This window comes from Camponotus vicinus, unplaced genomic scaffold, assembly GCF_025532165.1.
Source record: "Camponotus vicinus isolate PSW18456_S1 unplaced genomic scaffold, iyCamVici1.0 SCAF_2, whole genome shotgun sequence".
Classification (NCBI taxonomy): Eukaryota; Metazoa; Arthropoda; class Insecta; order Hymenoptera; family Formicidae; genus Camponotus; species Camponotus vicinus.
Genome location: NW_028141956.1, coordinates 18,202,374 through 18,224,769, shown reverse-complemented (window position 1 = coordinate 18,224,769; position 22,396 = coordinate 18,202,374). Strand labels below are relative to the sequence as shown.

General features: G+C 32.6%; 2 protein-coding genes and 1 pseudogene across 2 annotated transcripts; 1 reads left to right on the top strand and 2 right to left on the bottom strand.

The window, feature by feature from the left end:
• Positions 1 to 5,943: 5,943 nt before the first annotated feature.
• On the top strand, positions 5,944 to 9,672 carry LOC145966677 (SNAPIN protein homolog). Its single transcript, XM_083090956.1, has 3 exons — positions 5,944 to 6,216; positions 6,296 to 6,523; positions 6,896 to 9,672. The coding sequence occupies exons 2-3, from the start codon at positions 6,372 to 6,374 to the stop codon at positions 6,936 to 6,938; spliced, it is 195 nt and encodes a 64-aa protein (XP_082947082.1). The 5' UTR covers positions 5,944 to 6,216; positions 6,296 to 6,371; the 3' UTR covers positions 6,939 to 9,672.
• LOC145966676 (uncharacterized) lies at positions 8,922 to 11,675 on the bottom strand. The gene is made up of 4 exons (XM_083090955.1): positions 11,212 to 11,675; positions 10,361 to 10,411; positions 9,557 to 9,592; positions 8,922 to 9,289 (listed from the first exon to the last, which is right to left on the bottom strand). Exons 1-4 carry the CDS (start codon positions 11,226 to 11,228, stop codon positions 8,998 to 9,000), a joined length of 396 nt encoding a protein of 131 aa, XP_082947081.1. The 5' UTR covers positions 11,229 to 11,675; the 3' UTR covers positions 8,922 to 8,997.
• A 2,526-nt stretch (positions 11,676 to 14,201) lies between these two features.
• Positions 14,202 to 20,534, bottom strand: LOC145966502 (uncharacterized; annotated as a pseudogene).
• Between the last annotated feature and the right edge of the window lie 1,862 nt (positions 20,535 to 22,396).

Here is a 22,396-nt window from a genome sequence, read left to right as displayed (position 1 = left end):
AGCAAAACCAGGAAATACCTTCGCTAATCGAGGAATCATCCCAGTCAACAATCTTGACATCTTTACATACATGAACTCCAAGTTCGTGTATATAGAAAAACATCAAACAACAGATGACATCTCTCTATAACAACGTCATTTCGCAAAAATGCGAGTTAGAAAAACAAGTAATTACTAATGCCTTATCTTTTGCTACACTCCAACCAGACGAATTTGCCTATCAGCTCATGAAAGGGCCAGGATACATGGCCGTTACAACAGGAGAAGCAGTACAAATAATTAAATGTATCCCTGATGAAGTGATGGTAAGAAAAACTGGAGAGTGTTATACCGAACTTCCCATTTCTGTACGTATTCCTTCTTCCTTACACCTAAGTCAAGAATTATCACCAAAATTGGCAACGAACGAGAATGCAGTTTAGAACTTCCTACTTTGTATCGAATCGAAGATACATGGATGCAACTTACACCTAACATTCAAGTTAGACAACTGCCACCTCAACAGCTAAAACCCATGACTGCCTTAACCTGGAGATATCTCACACCGGGACCTTTGGCCGTAAGCGGAATATATTCTGATACAGATCTGGAGAAATTACGAAATCACATTATGTTCCCAGCCGAAAAGCCAGCATTACTCAACGCCGTTGCTAGAGGACTAACTGGCCATTCCATGAACACTGAAGGAATCTCAGTATACAACCTGCTGGATGAAAATTCTCTAAATAAAATTGTCGAAAGCACAGCCTCGCGAATCTGGAAGGGATTCATAAATATTGGATCAGCCACTGCAGGACTCGTCGGAATTTTCATGATTATTCGCCTAGTAAAATTAGTCATTGACACAGTCATCCATGGATACGCTCTTCACACTGTGTATGGTTGCAGCCTTCATCTACTCGGAGCTTTATGGAGCTCCCTCGCAAATTTGCTGCTCCATTTGGCACGAGAATCTTCTAGGAAATCTGGAGACGATAACCGAGACAATCAATCACCTGGCGGAGGAACAACCATGCAAACCTCCAACATCGATCCCACTGCACCTGCGGAAGTAATTACTCAACAACCTCCACCAGTCAAACCTCCAAGGATAATGAAACCTTGCCACGAAGAAATCACCAAAAACGTAAATATACCTATATCATATACAAACCTAAGAGACCGCTTAAACACTCTAGATGAAAATATTTAATCTCCCTAGACCAAAATCCCCCGAAAACAATCGGATTTTGTTCTCATTAGGGGGGAGGTGTTACGTCCCGCAACAAAAAATTTAATATTTCTTTGTATAATATAGTGACTATAGAATTATTCAATTTATATAATTTTTGCGTATAATTATATAATCATATTCGCTCAATATCTACATTATTTAGTTACCTTATATATACATATATCAAATAAATTATATATATATATATTAGCAAACCACTAGTGCTAACCCAAAGCTGGTCCTATATATATATTGTTACGTCCTATTTTATCGTTTATTCAACGATTCTGCAGGGCTTACCGGGCATGGACGAACAAGGTTGTATCTCTCAATTTCTTTTTCAGAGCAACATGCTAGGCCGGCTATACCCTGGGACGACGAGAGATTCAGGATCTTGTAAACGCTTCTTTTCTGAGATAATTTAAGGTTGACAAATAAATAAATGGATTTGTATTATAATTTATTTCTTTTTATTTCATTCCCTTATCCATGTACATTAAATGCAAATTTATGTTAAATATAGAAGGATATAATGATAATTTTTTGTTGATATTAATGTTATATTTTTTTTTATAGGTCTACAATCGTATCAAGGAATTCCTCGCTGCTTAAATAGTCGAGGAATTGATTTATTTCAAAATCTGTAAAACTCTCTTCGCTCGGAGAGATATCTATGGGCTCTAAATCTGTTTCTTCAAAAGCAATCGGGGAATAATTCGGGGTATAAGGACCTGAGAATGAATCAGGAGTTCGTGGAGGGCTTGGCGGCGGTGAAGTCTGGACTTGTTGGTCCCTTGTCGCAGGGATTTCTGCGTTGCGCTCCCAAGCGCGGAGCAGTCCTAGCGGGATCCCGTCCGTAGGATTGTTTAAGTCGACAATTATTGTCGATGCGTCGCTTGAGCCGCTTGGGTTGTCAGAGCCAGCCGATTCAAGTTCTTCTTCGTCAGACTCTGCGCTCGCTGGTATCGCTAGGATGTTGCCGTTGTCGTTGGTTTCTGGATTAAATTCAGGGGGCAGGGGGGCGAAGGACAAATCGAAGAGGGTATCTTCGCGATCGTTGGCGGCGTGTACAATATTAGAAGGGATATTATCCCTGTCTACAAATAATTGTCGTACAACGGAGGGACGATCTCGGAGCAATCGTTGCCTATATATTTCTCGGCGAGCTACGCCTACGTTTCGCAGAGGGAATTCGCGACGAGTTATTGGGTCTGGACGTCGGGTGTTGACCATCTATTAATGAGAGAAAAGGTTCGAATTCCGATACGAATATAATATAATATTTTAGTTAATTTTCCCGAAAATTATTATTACTTACGATGTCGCAAGAAAAAAAAACGGGTCACCTGTTAAAAATGAAAGTACCGTGTGAATAATACGTCACACACACGCATATGCACAGTGGAAGAGAAAGTAGATAATTAAATAAATTTATTTTATTTCTTTCTCTGATACTAAATTATGATTTGAAATCATCAAATAATTTTTAGTTATTAATCATGCTTTTAAATTTCAAATCGGGTGTATGGACATCAAGTAAGAAGAGGATTACAGGATATGTCATTGAAATGACAGTTTATCAATGCAGCTGGCTCAGTATATTGTAAAATTTTCATATAAGCCTCAGCCAGTGTATCGTTACTAATCTCTGGGATGGATCTCGTATCTTGAAATCAAGGCTAGATTCAACCTGACGTTGTTTACATCAGACAGCTCCAAAATTATAAGACAACTTCCATCATCAGTAACGAAACTTCAGGATAATTGTCAATTAACCGAGCCTAAATTGTATCTTTGCCTAATCGAACGTCGATATGACAGGAGGCCGCTAATTTTTTATTTGCCTCACCAGCTCCGAGTCAAAAGGAAACCTCTATCATTGGAATATGTTCCTCAAGATAATTGCCTTTTCACTGTGCCTAAATTAGATTTGTCCTGCCGAAGCAGGTTCTTACTAATTACTGTCAATCGAGCCGTCTTATCAAAGAGATAGATCCCATGAAAGACTTCCAATTCGAAGTATGATTTAAATAAATTGTGTGTATGGATGTGGGAATATGAATAGTTGAAAATAAGAATTAAAAAATGTAGAAAATGACAGTCAAGTAGCATGCATCTGTATAGATTATTAATTATTAATAAGTATCAGGAAGCAAAGAAAATTTAATTGGTTTAAGATGTACTTACCAGATGATGAAGTTCTCGATGTATAAGGATGACTGCTCTCCGTCGGAGACCGACTGCCTCGGCGAGGTCCCTGAAGAGAGGTCAGGAGCCGTTGAAGAATAATTGGCAGAAGACCGAAGTTGAATTTGAATTCACGTTTATTTTAAAGTATACTCGAGTACAATATTTGACGGCTCTAAGATGCTTCCTTCCTTCTAGAGAGCTGGTGGTCAGATGCTAGGTGATGTCCACTCGAGAGCGCTGGGTCAAATGCACGGAAGACTGAGCTGCGCTCCCTGAGGTACCCTCTGATCCCTACTTCGTTCCAGGAGTCAGTGGTAGAGGAATGGGAGCTCTAAGCGTAGGTTGCTTGGCTGCTATTTGCTGCTCTAGCTGCCCTTCCTTTTGCCGCATGTTGTGACGTAGTAGTTGCGCTTTTGCGTGGGGGTAGTGGGCTATCCGTGCGTTGGTTTGTTAATTTATAAAATTTTATAATAGTTTTTAGCTACCAGAATTCCCGTTATTTGCATACATTTTCTAATGTAGAATCTTAAGTCTCCTTAAAGAAATTCGAAAGAAATGCGAACGGTTCTTCTAGCATGCTCCGTTCAAAAGCTGCTTTAAATTCCGCTTATAATAGTTTTTTATAATTAGTAAATTCTGGTGTCATAAACTATTATAATTACAATCATTTTATAATATACATATATATATATATATATATATATATATATATACAGGGTGACCCATTTTAACTTAGGCAGCCAAATAACTCGAAAAATAAGCAAGATAGAGAAAAATGTTTTAGACAAAAGTTGTATGGTTTCGAGGGGGCCATAAGATGGTATCATTGGTTTGACCTTGAAGAGTCATTTGAAGGTCACGTGAAGGTCACTTCAATTTTTTTAAATGGAACATCCTATATATTTTTGTACATTCTTGTAGCTCATCTCGAGAGCTTTCCAAAACACTATAATTAAGTACATTTTCGTTAAGTACTTTTTGAGTTATGAGGCTTGAAATAATTTCTTAATTTTACATAAACCGTAAAATATCTTGTAAAATATTCATTTTTCGATTACCTTACCTTAATAGTTTTATGTACAAAATAATGAGAGGAATCAATTGGTGTAAAGAAAACACATAGTTGTTTCGAAGAAAAAATATGTAATTTGCAATTAACAATTCCATATTTTTTCTTAAAAACAACTATGTGTTTTCTTTACACCAATTGATTCCTCTCATTATTTTGTACATAAAAGTATTAAGGTAAGATAATCGAAAAATGAATATTTTACAAGATATTTTACGGTTTATGTAAAATTAAGAAATTATTTCAAGCATCATAACTCAAAAAGTACTTAACGGAAAGGTACTTAATTATAGTGTTTTGGAAAGCTCTCGAAATAAGCTACAAGAATGTATAAAAATATATAGGGTATTCCATTTAAAAAAATTGAAGTGACCTTCACGTGACCTTCAAATGACTCTTCAAGGTCAAACCAATGATACCATCTTATGGCCCCCTCGAAACCATACAACTTTTGTCTAAAACATTTTTCTCTATCTTGCTTATTTTTCGAGTTATTTGGCTGCCTAAGTTAAAATGGGTCACCCTGTATAGGGTTATAAAAAGTGTGTAAGTATGAATTATATTTTAAATGGGTTACTCAATAATTCTTATAGTAAATCTTCTTATACATTTATTATAATTTTCAGGTATCAAGACTCTGAGAAAAATTACTTTCTAATAGTGAATATATATATATCTAGTATTTTAAGCTTTGTGCCGACAAAGTGTCGATTTTTAATAGTTTAAAACGAGCAAGAAATTCAATCTCTTATATATTTCGATAGTATAATGCTTACGGATTATTTTAATACCAAAAAGATGCGAGCAACAAATTCTTTGAGTTACTTTCCTCTTGTACGAATGAATTTCATCGTTCGCCGATACTTATGATATGTTGGTTCTAATTAAATAATGTAATTTTTACAAAATGTTTTTACACTATTTTGGAGCACAAAAATAGCACATAATTCTGATGTAATTGATTTTTTTATTGAAGCATTTTTTATGATTTTCTCATTATGGGGGGGGGCTAGCTTAATGTCAAGCTGGCCCCACCCATTTCAAACGTAATTTCCTGCTAAACGGTTTGAGCAACAAAATCCGGACTACGGCAACAAATTAGCACATAATTAGCACAAAATTAATTTTATAAATTTTCTTTTATTATTGATAATTTTTTTATTAATCTTTTATATTAATATTCCTTCTGTGTAGACTTGCTTTCAGGATATTTGTTAGCATTTTTGCCACAGGTTATGTCTCAATTCATCCAAATATTAATTTAATTATATTTTTTTCAGATTTCAAAATTTGCAATAGCCGCATCAAGAGACACGGTAGTGTCTTTGCTAAGTCCCAGCGTAAGCAAAAAATGCACTCCGTGTATTATTACGCGAGTCGGATTGAGAGTATAACTCGATATTTTTATTTCTCATATAACCGCTCAACGGATCGAGTTCTTAATAGAATTAATCGATAGCTTGGGTTTAAATTAAATAATAAAAGTGTTTTTATTTTTGCGCTACGTGCTCTGTAAACGGAGATATCATGATGCAAAGTCTGAAATGTGAAAATTTCGATTAAGAAACGTCGTCATGGTCGTCATCAACTCCTCTTAACGTAACAAAGAAAATACAGAAATACGTTTCCAACGTCTGCCACAAGAATGCGCTAGCAGTGATTCACGCGACGCAGCATTAGTAGCGCTCTGTGGCGTTAACGGTGCTTATAAATATGTTGTAAAAGGTTAAGTGTGTCACTTCAGGTAATTATATAAAATAATTAATAATATACATATAACATTTATATATTTAGATTAGATTGTATCTATATTATTATTTCAGATTATATATATATATATATATATATATATATATATATCAAGAGACACGGTAGTGTCTACTTCACTACAGCTATAACATGGACGTGGACACAGCGAGTGACAATACATCTATCGACGACAAGATAGATGACTTTTGCGAAAATCCGACGCGGGATGCATTAACGGAAGGTCTTATGAGTCTCTTGAAACTTACGGTGGATCAACTGGACGAGAGAATTCGCGCCACAAGGTGACGTCAAGTTTTCTGTTTTCAGCGCGCATGCAATAATAGTAACATTTATTTTTCGCGTTTCTTCTTGCAAATTTACGTATATTTATTATTCTTATATTTCTTTCACAGTATGTACTATTTATTGCAAAATATATGTTTATTCATCGAATTGTAACGATAAAAAATTGCGATTTACTTACACAAGCGACATATATATCTTATTGTTACCTATTTTACAAGAATTCTTGAGCATTTTGAAAATCATTTTCAATTTTCATATATAATTATTGGAATGTTATAAAAAATTGTGCTTCTATCATGTACTACAAGTTGCGTACAAAAGTTGCGAAGAGTATTATTTTTTATGCATAACTATTCTCTTTGTTATAGGATATGTCAAATAGAGCTGAAGCAGCGGATTGTTATTACTTAACATTGATTACTTTGCAAGTTTTATAAAAGAAATTTCTTACAATTTTCACCGTAAATTTTATGGAAACTCCAGTAGTTAATTTATCAGATGAAGAACTTAAGACAGTTTATGATCCTTCTGAGGATTCGTATCTTTTAATAGATGATTTGGAAGAAGATTTAGACATTCTGCATGCGATGAAACCTGTGATTTGTTTAGAAATAGGTAGTGGTTCTGGTATAGTCATCACAGCTCTAGCAATGGCATTGAAAAAATATAATGCTTATTTTATTGCAATTGATATAATCATTATAACATAGAATATTGAAATTCAAAATTTCAAAATTAAAAATAATTTATGCTTTGCGAAAGAAAATTAAAAATGAAAAATAGTTTATGCAAAAGCATAGAAAGAAAAAATCATTATAACATAGAATATTGAAATTCAAAATTTCAAAATTAAAAATAATTTATGCTTTGCGAAAGAAAATTAAAAATGAAAAGTAGTTTATGCAAAAGCATAGAAAGAAAAAATCATTATAACATAGAATATTGAAATTCAAAATTTCAAAATTAAAAATAATTTATGCTTTGCGAAAGAAAATTAAAAATGAAAAGTAGTTTATGCAAAAGCATAGAAAGAAAAAATAAATACTCTATGCTATGATGATATTACATACACACACGCACACGCATGTACACATATACAAACATATTTTTATATCATCATAACGTAGAATATTTAAATTTTCAAAATTAAAAATAGCTTATGCTTTGCAAAAGGAAATGAAAAATAAAAAGTAGTTTATGCAAAGCATAGAAAGAAAAAACAAAGACACATTTATAAAAAATATTCTATGTTATGATGATACACACACACACACGCACAAACGCACACGCACAAACTAATCATGGAAGAAGTAATGGAGTCAGTAATTGAATTATCGTCATCGTTACATGTTGAGGCTGAAGCGATTTTAAAAGAAATCATCATAACATAGAATTTTTAAATTTCAAAATTAAAAGTAGCTTATGCTTTGCAAAAGAAAATTAAAAATAAAAAGTAGTTTATGCAAAGCATAGAAAGAAAAAACGAAAAAACACATTTATAAAAAAAAATATTCTATGTATGATGATGTACACACACACACACACATATACACACGCACACACACACACAAACATATTTTTATATCATCATAACATAGAGTATTGAAATTCAAAATTTCAAAATTAAAAATAACTTATGCTTTGCGAAAGAAAATTAAAAATGAAAAGTAGTTTATGCAAAAGCATAGAAAGAAAAAATAAATACTCTATGCTATGATGATATTACATACACACACGCACACGCATGTACACATATACAAACATATTTTTATATCATCATAACGTAGAATATTTAAATTTTTAAAATTAAAAATAGCTTATGCTTTGCAAAAGGAAATGAAAAATAAAAAGTAGTTTGTGCAAAGCATAGAAAGAAAAAACAAAAAGACACATTTATAAAAAATATTCTATGTTATGATGATACACACACACACACACACGCACACGCATACACATTTAAATATTAATAAAAATTAAAAATATTATTTCTATAACGGGCTGAGGTTCTTGGATTGGAACTTCGGCCTCGGGCTCGTCCTCTCGACCGTCCCGCTCTAGCCCATCGTGCACGCGGTTGTTCTACAATAAAAGAAATATTTTAATGTTATTTTATTTGAATATAATATTTAAAGAAGAACTGCACGGATTAACTATATTGAAAGTTAATAAATCTAATTTTAATATATGTACATTCAGATTCATGAATTTAACATTACGCAAAATACTTTTAGCCTTTTAAAATATAAAAATAATTATTTGTGAATTAAAAATTTCTTTTGTAAAATATAATTTATACGACACAAAAATTCATGAAAATACAAATTTTAATTCTATAGAAGGCTAAAAATACTTTGGGCAATGTTAAATTCATAAATCTGAAAATGTAATAGATTTATTAACTTTTAACATAGCTGATTCATTTAGCTGATTCCTTTATAATTAACGTGCCAATTATATAATTCAAAATTATTTACCTCTTACTTGCCCCGCTGTCGTTATCGGTGACGACGGCGGCGGTGGCAGCGGTGACGACGCTGACGGCGATGGCAGCGGTGACGACGTTGACGGCGGCAGTGGCGGTGGTAGTGATGCCATCGTTGGTGGCGGCGATTCTTTTTGTGTTTCCATTAATTTTTGTGTTTCCATTAATTTTTGTATTTTTTTTTTTAAGTATTATATTTTCTTTTAAAGCCGCTTCAGCCTCAACACGTAAAAAGGACGACAATTCAATTTCTGGCTCCATTTCTTCCATATTGTAGGTTCTGAAAGAATGGAAACATAAAATATATATTATAAAATATGTTTAGAAATGATAGTAGAAATGATAGATAATAAATGATTAATCTTCATTTTAATCTTTTATTGTAATGCATATATGTATTGTGTGTGCAACACAAATATGAATTACAATAAAAAATAAGTAATTACAATAAGTGAATTACAATAAAAATAGTAAAATAAATTTTTATTCCCTTGTTATCTATCATTTCTTACGCATATGTATTAATAATATAATGTGTTACACTTACTTTTTAGGATTTTCTTCATTTTCCTTTTCGTTAGATCTGAAAATAGAAATGTATAAAATATATTGTACAATATAAAATATTTTTGTATTACAATAAAAGATTAAAATAAAAATTAATTCTTTGTCATCTATTTTTATTATATATTTCTATATTTTTATTATATATATGTATTACAATATGTATTACAATAAAGTGTTAAAATAAAAGTTAACCAAGTATTGTGTGTGCAATACATATGCATTATAATAAAAGATTAAGATAATAAAATATTAAAATAGATTATAAAACATTTTTATAATGAAATAATAGATTGTTATCTATCATTTCTATAAAAAATTTTATAATATTTTATTATTTTATATATTTTATGATTTTAATCCTTATTGTAATGCATATGAGTTGCACACACAATACTTGGTTAACCTTTATTTTAATCTTTTATTGTAATACATATATATGTGTTATACGCAGAAGTACATATAGTTACGTATCGCAACAACTAATGGTTAGTTTTAATTTTAATGGTCTATTTTAATCTTTTATTATAATGTATTTGTATTGCGCATGCAACATATAGTAATATATATGTATTATAACAATCATTAGTTATTGCGATGAGTAATTATATGTATTTGTATGTATAATACATATATGAATTATAAGACATTTAAATAAAAGTTAAACAGTATCATGCGTGAAACATATATAATAGAAGATTATAATAAAAGATTGAAATAAAATATATAAAATAATAAATTATATTATAAAATATCTTTATAGATATTATTAATAATCATTGCTTACCTTTTGTGAGTTTCATTATCATTAATTGCTGGTTCTTTTTCGTTTCTGGAACTGTAAATGTATAATATAAGTTATAAAATATTTGTATAAAAATGATAGAAAACGTATTGGTTTATCTTTATTTTATTCTTTTATTGTAATACATATGTATTGCATGCACAACATATACATATTACAATAACGAATTAAAATAAAGATAAACTATTTCATTTCTATAAAGATCTTTTATAATATTTTATTATTTTATATATTTTTAATCTTTTATTGTGCATATTTGTTGCGTGCACAATATTTAGTTAACTTTTATTGTAATGCATTTGTATTGCTATATGTTGCGTGCACAATACAAATGTATTATAATAAAGGATTAAAATAATCATTAATTATTGCGATGAATAACTATATGTATTTCTGCGTATAACATATATTTTATGTATTATAATAAAGGGTTAAAATAAAGATTAGCCAAGTATTGTGCATGCAATACATATGCATTATAATAAAAGATTAAGATAATAGAATAATAAAATAATAAATTATAAAATATCTTTATAGAAATGATAGATAAGTGATTAATTTTTGTTTTTATCTTTTATTGGAAGTGAAAATATATAATATAAATTATAAAATATTTTTATAAAAATGATAGATAACGTTTTGGTTTATCTTTATTTTAATATTTTCTTATAATATGTATCACGCGTGCAACATATAATGTGTGTATTACGATAAAAGATTAAAATAAAGGTTAACCAATATTATCTATTATTTGTATATTAATAAAATTTATATATATATATATATATATATATATATATATATATATATAATGTATTTATATTCATGCTTACCTTTTGCGATTAGCCATTGTAAAAAGTGGAAAATAACTCACTTTTTCTCCGTTCCATTTATATATTCAATGATAAATTAGATAAGCAAAGCAACGATTATTCATTAATGGATTTATAAGTATTAATTGTGAATAATAAATGTAGATTTCTAATGACATATTGATTTGTAATTATCCGTTATTTTTGCAATAAGAATAGCAAAGAAGTTTGAAGGATCTGAATATCTATATAGTAAGCAAAGAGGACCGTCGAATTTTAATGAAATATGACGGGGGTGGTGGCGGGTTCTTTGCTCATTTATTTAAAGATGTTTAACATATAGTACAAAAAAGAGTGATATCCCTAAAAAAATTACCCTTTTAAAAAAAAGGTAAAAAAAGGTGCTAAGTCCGCGTAAAAAACAGTATATGTATTTGCAAAATAGTGTATTATTAACTGTAAAAAACTATTGTAAAAAACCTGTCTCCAAAATAGTGTTATTTTAAAACTGTAAAAAACCTATCTTCAAAATAGGATTATTTTAATCTACAAAATAGTTATTTTAATCTGCACAAAATAGTGTTATTTTAAACCGTAAAAAATTGTTCTACAAATTATTTTAATTTTGTGTAAAATTGTATATCCTACAAAAATAATGATATCAAAAAAATTGCGCTAAGTGAAAATAAAAACTTATAAAAATATTTTAACCAAAAGAAGTTATATAAAATGTTGTTTTAATTTTCTACATTATATCCTAGAAAAATGATGATATCCAAAAATTACGCTAATTGAAAATAAAAACTTAAAATATTTTAACTAAAAAAAATTGTACAAAATAATTGTTTTAATTTCCTACAAATAATATTAAAAAGTTGCGCCAACTGAATAAAAATTTTCACTATAAAATATACATTTCTTTTTTATTTCCAATATTAAAAGAAAAATGATATTAAATGAATTGTAATATATCTATTATAAAAAATCGTTGAAAATATGAACAATCATATACATTGCAATAATCATATGCATATATCCTGAAAAGTTTAATTGAAAAAAAAAAAGGAAATGATAATACAAAATACAAAATTAAAAATTATTAAAAAAATTAAAAATTAGAAATTAATAAAAAAAAAATAAAAATTTATATAAAAATTAAAAATTAATACATATAAAAAAATTTTAGTTAAAAAACTTAGCGCTGCTACGTTGAATAATGTGCTAATGAAATTAGCAGCGCTAAGTTTTTTAACTAAAATTTTTTTATATGTATTAATTTTTAATTTTTATATAAATTTTTATTTTTTTTTTTATTAATTTCTAATTTCTAATTTTTTTAATAATTTTTAATTTTGTATTTTGTATTATCATTTCCTTTTTTTTTTTTCAATTAAACTTTTCAGGATATATGCATATGATTATTGCAATGTATATGATTGTTCATATTTTCAACGATTTTTTATAATAGATATATTACAATTCATTTAATATCATTTTTCTTTTAATATTGGAAATAAAAAAGAAATGTATATTTTATAGTGAAAATTTTTATTCAGTTGGCGCAACTTTTTAATATTATTTGTAGGAAATTAAAACAATTATTTTGTACAATTTTTTTTAGTTAAAATATTTTAAGTTTTTATTTTCAATTAGCGTAATTTTTGGATATCATCATTTTTCTAGGATATAATGTAGAAAATTAAAACAACATTTTATATAACTTCTTTTGGTTAAAATATTTTTATAAGTTTTTATTTTCACTTAGCGCAATTTTTTTGATATCATTATTTTTGTAGGATATACAATTTTACACAAAATTAAAATAATTTGTAGAACAATTTTTTACGGTTTAAAATAACACTATTTTGTGCAGATTAAAATAACTATTTTGTAGATTAAAATAATCCTATTTTGAAGATAGGTTTTTTACAGTAGTTTTTTACAGTTTTAAAATAACACTATTTTGGAGACAGGTTTTTTACAATAGTTTTTTACAGTTAATAATACACTATTTTGCAAATACATATACTGTTTTTTACGCGGACTTAGCACCTTTTTTTACCTTTTTTTTAAAAGGGTAATCCCACTTACGGCAGTCCAGTTACATCGTCCATCGAAGTGATCCGTATAGGGCAATAAGATCAATCGTTAAAAGATTTTAGGTAAGTATTGTTTTATAATTAAAAGTGTTTTTACTTAGTCTTTAAATAAATTGTTTCTAATATTATTTTATAATTTCCAGGAGAAGGGTTATGTTTTATGAGGCTTGGTTGGTCCATAACTATTTCCGTATATTATTGTAAAGGGAATTTTATGGAATTTTACAGTGTAGTAAGTATAGGTACTTATATGAACGTATTTTCCCTTACGATATTTTTGCTCTAACAATATAAATTACTTGAATTTAAAAAGGAATTAATTATTATAGTGTTTTATATAACAGTTATGTTCACTTTTCTGTAATTAATTTAAAGTGTATAATTATTTTGCATGCACGATTACTGCAGGTGTAATATAGTATATTTTCCTAGATTTTTGGTTACATATATATATATTAATAGATATTTGAAAGGATAAATTTTCTGCTAACATTCATATAATGATTTATATGAATTTTGTCGCGAACACCTTTAATACAGTTTGCATTATTCAAAATAATTTTAATAACACGATTTCGAATCTATTTCTTTCCCGAATAAAGTTGAAATATATTAATTTTATTCGATTAACATATTTCTGTAAATCCAGCTATTCAGTTAGCACTGGTAGTTTACTAGCATTTTAGTTATATAGGATAACTAGATAATATGAATATCGGCTAATTACATATAATATATATAGTGATATGAATTTATAGTGAATATATGTAACATTTAAAAAATTATATAAGATGAAAAATTCTTGATGTTATACTACAAAGTACTATTTAAAATTTTTGTTGCGGGACGTAACACCTCCCCCCTAATAAAAACAAAATCCGATTGTTTTCAGAGGATTTTGGTCTAGGGAGATTAGATATCTTCATTTAGAGTGTTTAAGCGGTCTCTTAAGTTTGTATATGATGTAGGCATATTTACGTTTTTGGCGTTTTCCTCGTGGCAAGGTCTCATCGTCCTTGGAGGTTTGGCTGGAGGAGGTTGTTGAGTGATTACTTCCGGAGGCGCAGTGGGATCGATGTTGGAGGTTTGAATATTCGTTCCCCTGCCAGGTGATTGATCGTCTCGGTTATCGTCTCCAGATTTCTTAGAAGATTCTCGTGCCAGATGGAGTAGCAAGTTTGCAAGAGAGCTCCATAGGGCTCCGATTAAATGAAGGCTGCAACCATATACAGTATGGAGAGCGTATCAATGGATGACCGTGTCGATAACAAGCTTGACTAAGCGGATGATCATGAAGATTCCGACAAGTCCTGCTGTGGCTGATCCAAAGTTTATGAATCCTTTCCAGATCCGTGAGGCTGTGCTTTCGACAATTTTATTTAGAGAATTTTCATCCAGCAAATTATATACTGAGATTCCTTCAGTGTTCATGGAGTGGCCAGTTAGTCCTCTAGCAACGGCATTGAGTAAAGCTGGCTTTTCGGCTGGGAACATAATATGATTTCTTAGCTTTTCTATGTCCTTTTCGGAGTAGATTCCACTGGTAGCTAAGGATCCTGGAGTGAGGTATCTCCAGGTTAGAGCAGCCATAGGTTTTAGCTGTTGAGGTGGTAGCTGTCTAACTTGGATACTAGGGGTGAGTTGGACCCATGTGTCCTCGATTCTGTACAGCGTAGGAAGTTCTACACTGCATTCTCTTTCGTTACCAATTTTGGTGATGATTCTTGACTTGGGTGTAAGAAAGAGAGAATGATTGCGCACCGTGACAGGAAGTTCAGCATAACATTCTTCCGTTTTTCTGACCATTACTTCAACAGGGATACATTTGACTATTTGTACAGCTTCTCCTGTGGTAACAGCCATATATCCTGGTCCTTTCATTAATCGATAGGCAAATTCATCTGGTTGGAGTGTAGCGAAAGATAAGGCATTGGTAATCACTTGTCTTTCCAGTTCACATTTTTGCAAGATGACATTATTGTAAAGAGAAGTCATCTGTTGTTTGACGTGTTTTTCTATACAGGGCGATCCTGAAAAACGATCCGTCTATAAAATGACATATTCCTGACACCATTCTAAGACAATTTTTCCTTTACCAAAATTTGATTTGAAGCGTAGTTTTTGAATTATGAGCAAAAATAGTTAGTAAATCACGCGTCGAGTACAGAAGGCAGGCAGGAGCGGCGCGGCGTGCCGCGAGCGCGGGCGCAGCTGACCGCCCGACGGGTGATTATCACCGCATGAGTCGCTAACTATTTTATCTTATAACATAAAATTATGCTTTAAATAAAATTTTGGTAAAGAAGAAAATGTCTTAGAATTACGTCAGAAATACGTGTTGCTTAAAATAACGTTATTTTAATAATGAAAAGTTGTTCCGGATCGCCGGCCGTCCGACGTTGCAATCAGCTGATTGCTACACGCGATGTGTGTATGGCGGAGTGTGTGCGTAAGAGAGAGAGAGAAAGAGAGAGAAAGAGGGAGAGAGGGAGGGTAGGAGGGACAGACATTCATACACACGCACGCACTTTTTTTCTCGCTCTCTTTCTCTCTTTTACGCAACACTCATACACTCTCTCATTCAGTCTCACTCACACTCTCTCGGTCACTCACTCACTCACTCACCTGCTTACTCACTTGCTCATTCACCTTGTAGCAGCGTAGCGAATCTTCATGCTATGTATTGTTGTATCTGCTGCACGGTTATGATTGCTAGAGATGCGCGACACATTGAAATTTTTTCGATTATTAGTCTCACACTCGATTGACACAATACAGATTACGCGATAACGAGTTTACTGTTTATTCACTCACTATTGATTTATCGATACCAAAAATTACTTTCAAAGAAACGCGAATGCAAACAGCACATGACTCGACGCGAAGCGACGGACCGCGGAGACTGCGCGACCACAAGAGTTATGTTGCCAGAAACGCGACACGCGACATCTAACAAACGACTTGCGCGTGGCGCGTGATTGACGCGAGATAAGACGAACGATCGGCTAAAACCTTCGCATTGCGAATGCGGTAGAAAACATGAAACGTATAATGACATACTTACAAAATTAATTATTTATTATAAATAATAACTATTAATAATTTCAAATTATAATAAATAATTATTATTTTAAAAAGCATGTGTTATACGTTATTACGTTTTCGAAATTATTGCATTCACGATGCGAAGATTTAAGTCAATCGCAAGAATAATGTAATTAAAATTACATTTGGAAAAATTTATTTTTATTCTGCTCACAATGAAATGTTCCAACGTGAAAATGTATTGGTCGCTCTGAAAAGAGCGGATTGACTAAAAAAAATTTTAAAGCAGATGCTCAAAATGCCCGCCATCCATCCTAATGCAAGCTCTCATGCGTTTTAATAAGTTTCTTTCGACGTTTTCCATTATTTCTTCGTCAATATTCCAAATAGCGAATCGTAATCTTGTCTCCAGATCTTCAATATCTTCGGGAAGCGTTTTATAAATTACTTCCTTGCAGTATCCCCATAAGAAAAAATCTAGAGGATTGAGATCCGGAGATCTTGCGGGCCAACGTATCGGGCCGTACCGACCCATCCAGCGTCCGGGAAAATTCTCGTTTAAGTAATTCGTAACGATCCTGGCGTTGTGTGGCCCAGCACCGTCTTGTTGGAAGATAATATCGTTTCTTTCAAATAATGGCACATCTTCTAAGAAATGTGGTAGATTTTCTGTTAATAAATCGACGTAGATTCTTCCAGTTAAAATATCTGGAAGAATAACTGGACCAAGTATTTCAGTGCCCATTATTCCAGCCCATACATTAATCTTCCAACGAGTTTGAAAATTTCGAAATCGCGTGACTCTGGGATTTTCTTCGCTCCAAAAGTGCATATTATGCACATTAAAAATTCCTTCTTGTGTGAATAGCGATTCATCGCTGAATATCACACGAGAGGAATATCTGGGATCTCGATCGACGTTTCGCAGAAAATTTTCGCAAAACGTTCGTCTTGATAATCGCAGGCTTATTGATTGCATCATCGATCGTGCGTCTAATTTATACGATCTTCGCTGGGGGTCTATGCCCCTCCTCGCCTCCCGCGACCAATCACTAATTAGCGTCCGCTACATTCGCGATTGGTCGCGGGAGGCGAGGAGGGGCATAGACCCCCAGCGAAGATCGTATAAATTAGACGCACGATCGATGATGCAATCAATAAGCCTGCGATTATCAGCGATTATCAATAAGCGCGAAGAAGATATGGCAGCGTACACAAGTCAAGAATATTATGACATGCTGATGGCACTTGGCGAGTGTCACGGGCAGCAAAACCCTGCTGCAAGAAGATACGCCGAATTATATCCAAACCGAAGACATCCATCGGGTCGCGTCATACTTAGAGCAGCTCAAAGACTGTATGATACTGGCAGTGTCCTGCCGAACAAACACGACGCTGGGAGAAATCGCGATGTTAGAAATGTACGGAACACGGAGAGAGTTATACGTACTTTTGAGGATAATCCCGAAACAAGTATTCGGGTAGTTGCTCGAGAACACGATTTATCCTATACAACCGTACAAAGAATATTAAAAGAAGAAAAGTTGCACGCGTTTCATTATACACGCGTGCAGCATTTACGACCAGCAGATTACCCTGCAAGACGAACGTTTTGCGAAAATTTTCTGCGAAACGTCGATCGAGATCCCAGATATTCCTCTCGTGTGATATTCAGCGATGAATCGCTATTCACACAAGAAGGAATTTTTAATGTGCATAATATGCACTTTTGGAGCGAAGAAAATCCCAGAGTCACGCGATTTCGAAATTTTCAAACTCGTTGGAAGATTAATGTATGGGCTGGAATAATGGGCACTGAAATACTTGGTCCAGTTATTCTTCCAGATATTTTAACTGGAAGAATCTACGTCGATTTATTAACAGAAAATCTACCACATTTCTTAGAAGATGTGCCATTATTTGAAAGAAACGATATTATCTTCCAACAAGACGGTGCTGGGCCACACAACGCCAGGATCGTTACGAATTACTTAAACGAGAATTTTCCCGGACGCTGGATGGGTCGGTACGGCCCGATACGTTGGCCCGCAAGATCTCCGGATCTCAATCCTCTAGATTTTTTCTTATGGGGATACTGCAAGGAAGTAATTTATAAAACGCTTCCCGAAGATATTGAAGATCTGGAGACAAGATTACGATTCGCTATTTGGAATATTGACGAAGAAATAATGGAAAACGTCGAAAGAAACTTATTAAAACGCATGAGAGCTTGCATTAGGATGGATGGCGGGCATTTTGAGCATCTGCTTTAAAATTTTTTTTAGTCAATCCGCTCTTTTCAGAGCGACCAATACATTTTCACGTTGGAACATTTCATTGTGAGCAGAATAAAAATAAATTTTTCCAAATGTAATTTTAATTACATTATTCTTGCGATTGACTTAAATCTTCGCATCGTGAATGCAATAATTTCGAAAACGTAATAACGTATAACACATGCTTTTTAAAATAATAATTATTTATTATAATTTGAAATTATTAATAGTTATTATTTATAATAAATAATTAATTTTGTAAGTATGTCATTATACGTTTCATGTTTTCTACCGCATTCGCAATGCGAAGGTTTTAGCCGATCGTTCGTCTTATCTCGCGTCAATCACGCGCCACGCGCAAGTCGTTTGTTAGATGTCGCGTGTCGCGTTTCTGGCAACATAACTCTTGTGGTCGCGCAGTCTCCGCGGTCCGTCGCTTCGCGTCGAGTCATGTGCTGTTTGCATTCGCGTTTCTTTGAAAGTAATTTTTGGTATCGATAAATCAATAGTGAGTGAATAAACAGTAAACTCGTTATCGCGTAATCTGTATTGTGTCAATCGAGTGTGAGACTAATAATCGAAAAAATTTCAATGTGTCGCGCATCTCTAGCAATCATAACCGTGCAGCAGATACAACAATACATAGCATGAAGATTCGCTACGCTGCTACAAGGTGAATGAGCAAGTGAGTAAGCAGGTGAGTGAGTGAGTGAGTGACCGAGAGAGTGTGAGTGAGACTGAATGAGAGAGTGTATGAGTGTTGCGTAAAAGAGAGAAAGAGAGCGAGAAAAAAAGTGCGTGCGTGTGTATGAATGTCTGTCCCTCCTACCCTCCCTCTCTCCCTCTTTCTCTCTCTTTCTCTCTCTCTCTTACGCACACACTCCGCCATACACACATCGCGTGTAGCAATCAGCTGATTGCAACGTCGGACGGCCGGCGATCCGGAACAACTTTTCATTATTAAAATAACGTTATTTTAAGCAACACGTATTTCTGACGTAATTCTAAGACATTTTCTTCTTTACCAAAATTTTATTTAAAGCATAATTTTATGTTATAAGATAAAATAGTTAGCGACTCATGCGGTGATAATCACCCGTCGGGCGGTCAGCTGCGCCCGCGCTCGCGGCACGCCGCGCCGCTCCTGCCTGCCTTCTGTACTCGACGCGTGATTTACTAACTATTTTTGCTCATAATTCAAAAACTACGCTTCAAATCAAATTTTGGTAAAGGAAAAATTGTCTTAGAATGGTGTCAGGAATATGTCATTTTATAGACGGATCGTTTTTCAGGATCGCCCTGTATACACGAACTTGGAGTTCATGTATGTAAAGATGTCAAGATTGTTGACTGGGATGATTCCTCGATTAGCGAAGGTATTTCCTGGTTTTGCTACCAGGATAAATAATTTCGGATGCTCGGTGCGTAAGAGAGTGTATCCGCATAGAGGCAATTCTGTAGTTTTCATCAAAGCGAAGGTGATTTCTTGAGTTACCAGGCTGTAGATGACTGGAGCGTTGACATCAGAGTGATCTTCGGAAATTTTATTTGTAGGTCCTTCGTAAAGAACATCGTATTGTTGGAAATTGCAAGTTGTAGTGGGTATTGGTTTCCAATAAGTATGCCCATCGTCAGCGTCTAGACAAAAGCTGTCAATGAGATCACATATTGTTCCAGATTTTAATTTGATCTTCCCAGTGTTTAACTGTATGGGAACATAGGAAGATCTTAATGATATTTTTACAGCTGCTTGGACGACTACGTCGTCCCATGTTCCGTATGGATCATTGTATTGTGCTCCTTTGCAGTATCCATCGACTTGTATACGGCCTACAAGAGTGATACTCCGATAGGTCGTCTGATTTGCTTTTATGCCGGCGACAAGATTGTTGTCTCCGAGTTTGATGGTTCCGTCTTGAAACATTCTCAAACATTGGGTGTATCCAGTCTCGTGTACATAATCGGCTCTTCCATTATGAACAGCAGAGATATGTGAATGCATGCCGCAATGGTATATATTCCTGGATATTTCCACTTTACATTGTATGACTTCCGTATAGCTGTAGTCGGACAATTGCAATAGTTGAATATGAACATCGGTGGTATTGGGTTTTCGTATGTTCGTATGTTCAAGTCACATTCGCCAACATCAAGTAAAGAGACAGCGGTGATATTGAGGTGTTGTCCTTCGCAATCGAATCCGATAAGAGCAGCGGTTTCGCATAAGAAGGTTATTAGGACTAAAGGTGTCATGGTCTGAAATAATGATGATTTCAGTATATGTGGACATATATATATTATGTTATATGATTACTTGAATGATCAATACAATTTTATGGATATTTAATAGTGAATAATTGTCGCTTAGCATATTGTGATTATAGTATAATTGTCGCTTAGCATATTGTGATTATAGTATAATTGTATAATTGTGATTATAGTATAAATGGATAGACATATATATATAAGTGTATATATTTCCATGCAAGAAAAAAAAATTCTATATTTAAAAATTGAATACATAATAGGTATCTTTATAGCATTGTATTTAATATATATATATATATATATATATATATATATATATATATATTTTGTTCGTAATTATATTATATTATGTTTTATGTATATCTATTTATTATTATGTATTTTTTATGTTTTTCTTTCTTTATATATATATATATATATATATATATATATTTGTTATTATTACTATGCACGTATATATATATATGTGTGTAACTATAATTAATGGTTATAATTTGTGGATGCCTGTGTTAACTAGAGATACAATAAATGAGGCATCTGAATAAGTATATACTGATTATATTACAATAATTTTTATATATTTTAGGTATCAAAACAAGGACTGATATTTAAGAAGAAATTATTTCTTCCAAGACTTCCGGGTCGTTTGGGTCAGTACTTATTTCGGCCATTCCATATTCTATTTTTAATGTGGAAGAGTCTACTGATATACCGACTAGCTGTTTGTAAGTATTTTCTTCCTTTTTCTTTATAAATGAGGTAAATTGGTAATAAGCTTTAACGCATTTCATACATTTGATAATTGGTCGGCTTTTATAACAATTTTGGCCGCAAATACGACATTTTTGCAAGGGCACTGAGCCATATTGGAATGTATGAGAGTATCTTGTAAGAACTTTGTTATAAATTGTGGGGTTATAGCAATTTGTACAGATGAGGTAAGAGTTTGAGTCACTTAGAATATCGTGAGTTAATATAATGACACAGTTTACGCGAAAACTATTAAAAAATGAGTCCTTTAAAAGCGGATGGATGGGTGTTTTGGATTTTAATGGCGGACACATTTTTTAAGCGTATACCCCTTGTTGGTAAGTCCTGCAAAAAGCAAAAGCAGTTAGATTATTTATGTTTCTTCCATGGTTCCTTTCATATATTGCCCTTTCAAAGTAGGAAAATATGCATTCAGAACATTGAAAGATAGAGCGAGTGGTATCTAGAGGAGCTAGACAATATTCACATTTAGAGAAAATTATTTCACCGGAAGTTACCCAGTGGCATACTATCAGGTCAGGTTTAACTCGAAATTGACGAATTTTGCAACATGCACAACATATACGAACCGGGTTATGGTTCTTCTTAGTATATTTCTTATAGAATATTATTTTTTTACATTCTGCTTTGCAGATATTTGGGAAGCATGGTAACAGGTTATGGATGTCGTGATTGCAAGACGAATTATTTACGTTGCTCATTATGGTTTAATCAACAATTTCTGTTTAATCGAAATTCTTGAGCTTG